Source organism: Sardina pilchardus, chromosome 14, assembly GCF_963854185.1.
Source record: "Sardina pilchardus chromosome 14, fSarPil1.1, whole genome shotgun sequence".
Lineage (NCBI taxonomy): Eukaryota > Metazoa > Chordata > Actinopteri > Clupeiformes > Clupeidae > Sardina > Sardina pilchardus.
The window spans coordinates 29,811,120-29,820,574 of record NC_085007.1 but is presented as its reverse complement, the minus strand read 5'-3'; the positions used below and the strand labels follow the sequence as shown (position 1 = coordinate 29,820,574).

The window sequence follows — 9,455 nt, the reverse complement described above, 5'->3', positions numbered from 1 at the left end:
AGATGATACCGCAGTTGGGGGTATGTCAACTGTCAAGGACTTTGTGGACGGGTGCGACTACAACCATTTACAGCTTAACATCTCTCAGACTACAGAAATGTTTGTGGATTTTAGGAGAAAAAGGCCTGATAGATCCAGTTACTATCAATGGGACAGAGGAGGAACTGAGCTCCGTCTATAAATACCTTGGACAACAAGTTGGACAGGTCCATCCACAAGGAGTACTTTTTAAAGAGGACTGTTTTCTATAGTGGTGTGGGGAGGGTGCTCACTCAGCAGACAAAAATAGAATAGCTATAATTATTATAGCTTGTTTATTTTCATAAGGCTATAGATTGAATTTACAGCTGTTTATTATTGATATTTTTTTATGTAGTCTTACCAACTTTTAATTGTTTATTGTTCAATTCAACTATTGTATTGCTGTTATTTGTAGGCTACAGTGCCCTCCAAAAGTATTAGAACACATGCTAAAGGTAAATATAAAATGTATTCAATCTTTTGGAAATGTATCTTAATGCCTTAAATGAAACAATGAAGAACTATTCAACCTTTAAGGACATTAATTTTCTTTGTGAATGAATAATGTATTGTAAATAAAGAAATGTTTTCCTTAAAATACAGGGGGTCATAAGTAGGCTATTGGAACGCCCATGTTAAATTCCCATAGAGGATTTTTTATTTTTATTTTTAAAGGCCAGTTAGTTCATGGATCCAGCGACCCCTAGAGGCCATTTTTAATCTGTGTGTTTGACATAGGACATTGATTCTGTAGACCCTAAACATCAACTTAGAAGTGAAAACCAAACTTTAACACGAATTTGAAATGACTGAGAAAAATTACACATGCATCCGACCCCACTATTACCATTTTAACACTAGTTGTCCAAACTGTAGGCTAACTGTGCAGTGCAACTGCTCACATTGTAGCCTAACGTTAACTGAAACAGTTCAGCACAAGCAAAATATTGCGCACTCAACTTGCGTGTGAGCCTCTACCACTAAGTCGGGAACATAGCTTACTAATCATGTAGAGAGTTTGCAGCGATGCTGCTGAATACTGTACATTGTAGGGGAAACACTGTTGTAATATATATTTATTCTGTTTTCAATATTGGCTCGTTTGCATGGCTAGTTTTCCTCATGGTCAAGGGTCATAAAATGCTTCCATCCGTATACGTCTGCCCCCGCGAGCCGCAAACAGGCCTGCATGACACGTAAAACAGTAAGTGATGTCATAATGGTTGCAGGGACACATTCCTGAAGTGAAATGGCCTAGGCCTACTCATTATCAAGTCCTGACTGACAGAGCAGCACACAAGTCTATTGCTTCGATGGTCAATGTTGTTACAGAGAAAGTTTTGATCCAGTGGTAAGATTCCATACAGGTATGTTTTACACTGAACTATAAATACTAGCGTATTTGATATTGTACATGGCTGGTTGGTTTATATAAGTAAAAGAAAGGCATCTGAGGAACATGTGAGCACATTTTGGTATGGTATGGTTGGTATGGTTATGGTTATTTAGCAGACGCCTTTGTCCAAAGCGACATACAAATAAATAACAATACAAATTAAATTAACAGTGAACAATTACAAAATAGGGAGAATAGTATTATCAGTAAAACAATAATTTTAAGCACTAACCTAATGAGAAATAAAACAGTGAAATGAGAATAGCAATCAAATAAGTCACTCAGTTAATTATATATAATAATAATAACTAAAGCATGGTATGGCTAAATTTAAGGACAATAGCAAAATAAATGTCAAATTTATTTTATGCAACAGGGTTGACTCAAAGTGCTGTGCTTTATAGATCCTTAAATAGCAAAATAACAAATAATAATACTACATACAGAATACAAAATGTTACATAAGAAATAAAATAACGAGTATATAAAATAATAATAATAATAAAGCAGTGGTAGTAATAAAAACACCCACATGTGTGTGTGTGTGTGTGTGTGTGTGTGTGTGTGTGTGTGTGTGTGTGTGTGTGTGTGTGTGTGTGTGTGTACAGTAAAGGTAGGCCTAGTTGTGATTATAGAGTTTAGTTCAATAAAATAAGCAAAGAATATTTAAATGTAAATAAGAAGGACTTAAGAAATAAAACCTTGGGGGAGATTAGTGTACTAAAAATATATTTGTTCTGTTATCAGTATTGGCTCGTTTGCCTGGCTAGTTTTCCTCACGGTCAAGGGAGGACACTTCCATCTATGGTGTCCAAAACAGTCGTGTTCCTCATCTTGTCATAGGCAACCCAACTGGCCTGTTGCAGTCAGTTTTGGCAGTTATTTTGCATTTAGGACAGGACTGGCATAGCCCTCCATAAGCTTCCGCTCAATTTTCATTTCCCTACAGCATTGCATTGTCTGGGTCTGATCCTATTGGACTCGATTTCTCAGGATGTATTCCATCCTGAACAATCAGTGAACGGGGGGGATGGGGGGAGGCGGGTTTTAACGATGACGTCGAGAATATGCGCGTTGTCAGGGAACAGGAACGTTAGCGATTGGGTAAAATCAGGCCCAATCGTTTCAAATTTCAACAGAGTTCACACCTCCTGCCTGAAATCGTAGGTCCAGACCCTCTGTACGATATTAGTAAGAGGGTTTGGTATGACCAGGCTATTAGTAAGAGGGTTTGGTATGGCCAGGCTAGACAGGGCCTGTGACATCCTAAGTTAGGATTCCTAAGTTAGGAAATTCTTAAGTAAAGATAGGATTTTGACGTAAAAGTAGTTAGGACAGTTGCTTCTTTAATACCAAAAATCCTAAATGCCATCCTAAACAGAGATAAGATTTCAGAGTTAGGAAGTTTCTGTAATGAGGCCCCAGGCCTGTATGTGTATGTACAATTATGACGCGTAAAACAATACTCCTAAGTGATGTCATAATGGTTACCATGGACACATGTAGCTCTATAAATCCTGAAGTGAAATGGCCTACTTATCAAGTTCTGACTGACAGAGCAGCACATAAGTCTACTTGCTTTGATGGTCAATGTTGTTACAGAGAAAGTTTTGATCTAGTGGTAAGATTCCACACAGGTATGTTTTACACTGAACTATAAATAGCGTATTTGATATTTTACATGGCCGTGGGTTTATGAGTAAAAAAAAAATGGCATTTGAGGAACATGTGATAGATAGCACATTTTACGCCACAGGGTTCACTCAAAGTGCTACTAAAAACACTGCGTAGTTTTAAATGTACAATTTGTGAATTGTGGTTGTTTGATTTGCCATGCCTATAGCCTGTTACTGTAATCAAATAAAACGGGCAATTCTGTGACCTCTATTGAAATCTCATCTCAGGGCAAGCAAAAGGACAGAGTGAGGCGACAACCAAAAGTTCCTTACAACCTGGAGATATATGAGTTTGCCCAGGACCTGTCAGACAGAGAAAGGTTCAAGATGGCCGACCATGTAGATATTCACCTGCAGTATCAGCGAGAGGACAACTGGTACAGGATGCGCATGAGGGCCCAGGAAGAAAGGGAGCTGCAGAGAAAGATGGAGGTGGAGAGGCAAAAAGAGCTGCAGAGAAAGATGGAGGTGCAGAGGCAAAAAGAGGTGAAGAGGCAGCAAAAGGCAGCGCGGCTGCTGGAGATGAAGAGAGAAAGAGAGAAAGAGATGGAGGAAGAGCTGCAAATACTGAAACGGGCAGTTCTGCAAGAGTGGGCAAAGACCACGAATCAACAGACCTGGAGGCTGACCCAGGAAGAAATTGAGGAATTGCAGAGGCGCCGAGAAGAGGTAAGGAGGCCATGGTTTAGGTGTGGACCCACATGGACAGTGAGGACATTAGTGCACTGTAAACAACTAGTTGATTCAACTTAAAAACATGTAACCTGGTTGCCTTGGAATTTTGAGTTCATTGAAAATAATACAATAGCTAAATGAGGCAATTAAGCTTTGTCAACTTGAGATGGCTAGTTGATCTGGGAAATGTGACGTGTTCAACTAGGAGTCATTGTTAACACAACATTATATTTAGTGAATGCAACTCAAATGATGCATTATTATATCAACTACCTAGTTGAGTTGAGTCAGCTCAAGTTGTCATTAACTTCACAACACTGTAAAGTGGTGCTGACGAGTATTTTGAATTCGCATTGACCAAACATTCTACATATCAACTTCATAAAGCTTTTTCTATATTTACTCTTACTCAAAAGTAACCTGGTTGCCTTGAAAATGAAAGTTTTCCCACTTTTTGCTTAACTTAACATGACAAATGCCCTTTGCTGCATTGTTTTAAACAAACTGGCTTGTAATACAAACACACATGCAAACACGATGTACAAGTCAAGAAAACATTTATGAACATATTAAATGAGCAACAGTGATTATTTACAAAGATTTGTCAGTTGCTGGACAAAATCCACAAGTGTGGTTGTGTGTGTGTGTGTGTGTGTGTGTGTGTGTGTGTGTGTGTGTGTGTGTGTGTGTGTGTGTGTGTGTGTGTGTGTGTGTGTGTGTGTGTGTGTGTGTGTGTGTGTGTGTGTGTGTGTGTGTGTGTGTGTGTGTGTGTGTGTGTGTGTGTGTGTGTGTGTGTGTGTGTGTGTGTGTGTGTGTGTGTGTGTGTGAGTGAGTGAGTGAGTGAGTGAGTGAGTGAGTGAGTGAGTGAGTGAGTGAGTGAGTGAGTGAGTGAGTGAGTGAGTGAGTGAGTGAGTGAGTGAGTGAGTGAGTGAGTGAGTGAGAGAGAGAGAGAGAGAGAGAGAGAGTCCCTGATCCTGAACACGTAACAAAACATCAACTTCCACATACATGATTGTTAAAACATGGGTTATTTTGTATTTTAGGAACAGGCGGGGAGAATCTACAGCAGAGACAGCAACTTCATGCTAGAAGAAAGGGAAGAAGTTATGGCCAAAGCAGACAGAACTGCTCAACTGGAGAAAGAGAGGGAGATGGAGAGTCAGAGAGACACTCTCGGATATCTAGAGAGGCTGAGAGAGATGGAGACACTCTCTGACTTTGAAATGCACCAGGGGAGAATGAGAGAGATGGAGAGAATGAGAGAGATAGAGAGGAACAGAGAGAGGGAGCTGGAGGAAGAATGGGTCAGGCTGAGAAAGAAGAGGCAAGAGGAAGAGAAGATGAAAGACAAGGAAAGGGAGTTGTTTGAGAAACAATTTGAAGAGCAAAAGAAGGCGGAGCGAAAGAGGCATGTGGAAATGATGAGAGAGCTAGATGGAGAAATCCAACAGTGGAAGGCAACGTTTTTGGAGAAGGAGCGGATGCTCGAGGAACAGAGAGCAATGGCTCAGAGAAGAGAGGAGGAACTCCTGGGATGTGGGACGTGTGTTCAGTACGAGCAGAAAACTCACATGAAGGCACTGAGACCAACCCAAACAAAAATGGAAAAGGAAAAACATAGACACATGGCTACTGATTCAGAGGAAGAGACAGACAGACATGGTGCTATGAGGGAGAGAGAGAGAGAGGAGAGAAGGCTGGAAAATGAGAGCGAGAAAGAAAAGCGAAGAGAACAGAAGAGACAGCCAGAGTTGAGGGAACAAATGGAGCAACACTGTGCAATGGAGAGAGAGATGGAGAAAAAGAGACAAGAGGAAAGGTGGAGGGAAAATGAGGAGAAAAAACAGAAGGAAAGGGAGGAGAAGATGAGAGAAAAGAACAAAAGAGAAGAGAGGAATGAACGTAGACGAAATCGTCAGAGGAAGTTTGAGGAGGCACAAGAGCTTGAAAAGCAGCAGAGGCAGGAGGCAGAGATGCAAGTGACTGGGGACCCAGAGCTGGTGCGACAGACAGAGGCAGAACGCAACGCAACAGAGAGAGAGATGCGTGAGCAAAAGGCACCGAAGCGCATCAAAGAAAACACCAAGACTCCGAGACAGCACCAGGCAGAAAAGCAGAAGGAGAGAGAAGAGCAGCCTGAAATGGACAAGCAGCAAGTGCTGATGCAAGTGACTGGGGACCCAGAGCTGGTGCGACAGACGGAGGCAGAACGCAACGCAACAGAGAGAGAGATGCGTGAGCAAAAGGCACCAAAGTGCATCAAAGAAAACACCAAGACTCCGAGACAGCACCAGGCAGAAAAGCAGAAGGAGAGAGAAGAGCAGCCTGAAATGGACAAGCAGCAAGTGCTGATGCAACAAACAGAGACGGAGAAAGAGAAAAGGATTGCAAGGCAGAAAAGGAAAGACAGAAAGAGGCAAACAGAGATGGAAAAACAGCTTGAAATGCAAAAGCAACAAGAGCAGGAAGTGGAGAAAGAAAGAGCGATTGCATGGCAGAAAGAGAAAGAAAGAGAGAGGCAGATGGAAAAACAGCTTAAAATGGAAAAGCAACAAGAGATGGAGAGAGAGAAAGAGACTGCATGGCAGAAAGAACTTGAAAGACAAAAGGAGATGGAGAGAGAGACTGACATGCAGAAAGAGAGACACAAACAGCATCTCGTGGAGGAACAGGACCTGGAGCAACAGAAGATGGCGGTAAAGATCCCAATCCTAGAAAATGATCAACTTGAGGAGGTCACTAGGCAGAGGTCTGAATCCCATAACACAATGGAAAATGGAGCAATCCCGCTCCTTGCAAGGGTGGGACGTTCTAGACCATTGTATCAGCCTGTTGTCCAGTCCACTAGATGTCAAAAGCCAAAACGCCGCCGTGGGAAGAAAGACAGAGAGAGGCCAATAGAGAAACAGCTTGAAAGGCAAAAGCTACAAGAGCATGAGATGGAGAGAGAGAAAGAGATTGCACGGCAGGAAGAGAAAGACAGAGAGAGGCAAATAGAGATGGAAAAACAGCTGGAATTGGAAAAGCAACAAGAGCAGGAGATGCAGAGAGAGAAAGAGATTGCGAAGCAAAACGAACTTGAAAGACAAAAGGAGATGGAGAGAGAGACTGCCATGCAGAAAGAGAGACACGAACAGAATCACATGGAAGAGCAGGACCTGGAGCAACAGCAGATGGCGCTAAAGATCCCAGAAGACACAGATCAGTGGGCACAGCTTGAGGAGGACAATGAACCTCAAGTTTGTACAGGAGAGCTACCTGTGGGCTACTGGAGTCGGTTGAGTCACATACCAGATGTGAGGGATGAGGAGCTGGCTGAAAACGCTTCACTGAAAGCGCTTCACTCAGGTGATGAGATTTCAGCAGCAGAAGAGACGGTACAGAAGCCCAAGAGTGTGAGGAGGAGAATGATGGGGTGGGTTAACAAAACAATTAAAACCTACAACCAGAAAAAAATTGAGAGGACACACGAGAGAGAAGAGAAGGAGGGAGGCCACATCTACTCTGCATGTAAGATATCCAACATGTTCATGTTTCACTTGTGCATAAAGAAATGTAACATCTTCAAAAAGAATCACTGTTCTTTTGTGTAACCAACATTTTGTTCTCTGTTCAGGGTATCTAGATGCACCCATTTTAAGAGCAGAGAGGGAGCAACAAAAGAGAGAGGAACTCCTGAGGTCAGAGGAGAAACGGCAGAAGAGGGAAGATAACTGGAGAAAGTGGGAGGCTAAAAGGGCTGAGAAAAAGGAGAAGAAGAGGGCTGAAAAGCAAGAAAAATTGGTGAGGAAGAAGAATAAAAAACAAGAAGACAAGCAGCAAAGACAGGACATATATGAAAATATTCGACAACGACGTGAACAAAAGTTGCAACGAGAGGCTGCTCTCAACCAGGTCTGTATACTGTTCTTTTCTCTTTTTTCCAGATGTTCATTTCATAGTCATGTCAGTTGGTTTCATGCTAAAAGATGTTTGTTCATTTCAGTGAGCAGCCCTCTGGTCAGCCATCTCCGGAGGACGGCCCGGGTGCCAGACAGAGCGTCGGAGTCGCTCAGGAGGGTGGCCAGGGTGCCGCAGGGCAGAGCGCCGGGGAGGCTCTGGAGTCAGGGGCACTGGAGAGCGCGGGGACTCGGGACTCAAGGGCGCCGGAGAGCGCGGGGTCGGAACCGCTGGCACTGGAGAGCGCGGGGTCGGAACCGGCAGCACTGGAGAGCGCGGGGTCGGAACCGCTGGCACTGGAGAGTGCGGGGCTGGAACTGGCGGAGCAGAGCGCGGGGCTGGAACAGGCGGCACTGGAGAGCGCGGGGCCGGAACCGGCGGCACTGGAGAGCCAGGACTTGGGAACACTCATCCTCCACTGACCACTCGTCCTCAGTCGACCACTTGTCCCCAGTCCACCACTCCTCTTCGGTCGACCACTCCTCTTACAAACAAACTAAAAGTACAAAACCCCAAAACCCAAACCCCTAACCGTGACACTGATGGATAACAATGTTTTTTCAGTGATTTTATTTCTTTCACTCAAAATTGTATGGTTAGTCAATAAAACATATTGCAAGAAATGGGATATTTCCTATCAATAACTGGTGGAATGTTGTATTGTTTTTCTAAACTCATTTTTACTTGAATTGAAGTAATTCAATTGAATAGAATCAATCAACAGCTTTAAATTCATGAGCAAAGACAGCTTGAAAGGCAAACAGAGAATAAGAGCAATATATGTACAGTACTAGCAAGAGATACAGTACATAGAAAGAATACCATGGAAATACAGGAGCTGGAGCAATCAAAATATTGCAGGAAAATGATAAATCTACAGATCTAACCAGATCTCTTCCTACCTAGGAAGAGATATGAATACCCCTAGCCTGGGTGTTCCCATGCTGCCTTGCGCTCAATTTGATTCATGCTGCTAAGGCAGCCTGAAAACTACCGCCCTCATTTTTGCTTTAGATAGGGGCCCAATCACAGAATAACACAGACGTTGCTGGCCCACGTTACCTGAACAGGCGGCCCATTTTTCTCTCCCAGGAAGGAGCACCTGACTTAAAAACACTGTATTATTTAAATATATTAGATAACACATTGTAACAAAATAATGGTAGAATACAAGTGACTTTATAAAAACAAACTCAATTTAGGGCTTTTTATATGTATATATACACTGAGGAGCATATGTATTTGATACCATGCTAAAACAGGAATATAAAATAATCATTTGACAATTGATCTTAATGCCTTAATTAAAAAAAATGACTAATAATAAAAGGCACACACATACACACACACACACACATACACACACACACACACACACACACAAACACAGAAAGTAGACGCAAAAAACCCCAAACAAACACGCACTATGCACACAGGATCCTTTACATGCACAGAAGTAGGGGATGGAGTAGGCCTATATGAGATGGAGAGAAATTGACAAGCATGATTTATTTGGACTGGCGGTCATTTTAAAATTATAATCACCTGTGGCTTTTCCTTTTCCACTGAGACAAATGTAAAGTTCTGTGTTCAGTTTCTTATAATTGTTTACTTAACACACTTAGTCGCAACAGTCTCGGCTGAACATAGCAGGGACATGTCAGCTGGTGTTCTTGGTTTCAACCATGGTTTCAACTTGACGAGAGCAACGTTTTCTTCATCAGCTGTGTGCATGACGCCATGTTTGT

General features: G+C 42.5%; 1 protein-coding gene and 1 long non-coding RNA gene across 2 annotated transcripts; both read left to right on the top strand.

Annotated features, from left to right (window-relative positions):
- Positions 1-3,383: 3,383 nt before the first annotated feature.
- On the top strand, positions 3,384-6,616 carry LOC134100393 (tol-Pal system protein TolA-like). Its single transcript, XM_062553569.1, has 3 exons — positions 3,384-3,762; positions 4,812-4,926; positions 6,609-6,616. Exons 1-3 carry the CDS (start codon positions 3,421-3,423, stop codon positions 6,614-6,616), a joined length of 465 nt encoding a protein of 154 aa, XP_062409553.1. The 5' UTR covers positions 3,384-3,420.
- Positions 6,617-7,124: 508 nt separating this feature from the next.
- Positions 7,125-7,908, top strand: LOC134100342 (uncharacterized). The gene is made up of 3 exons (XR_009941259.1): positions 7,125-7,278; positions 7,385-7,662; positions 7,754-7,908. It is a non-coding gene; the product is annotated as an uncharacterized LOC134100342 (long non-coding RNA).
- Positions 7,909-9,455: the final 1,547 nt, after the last annotated feature.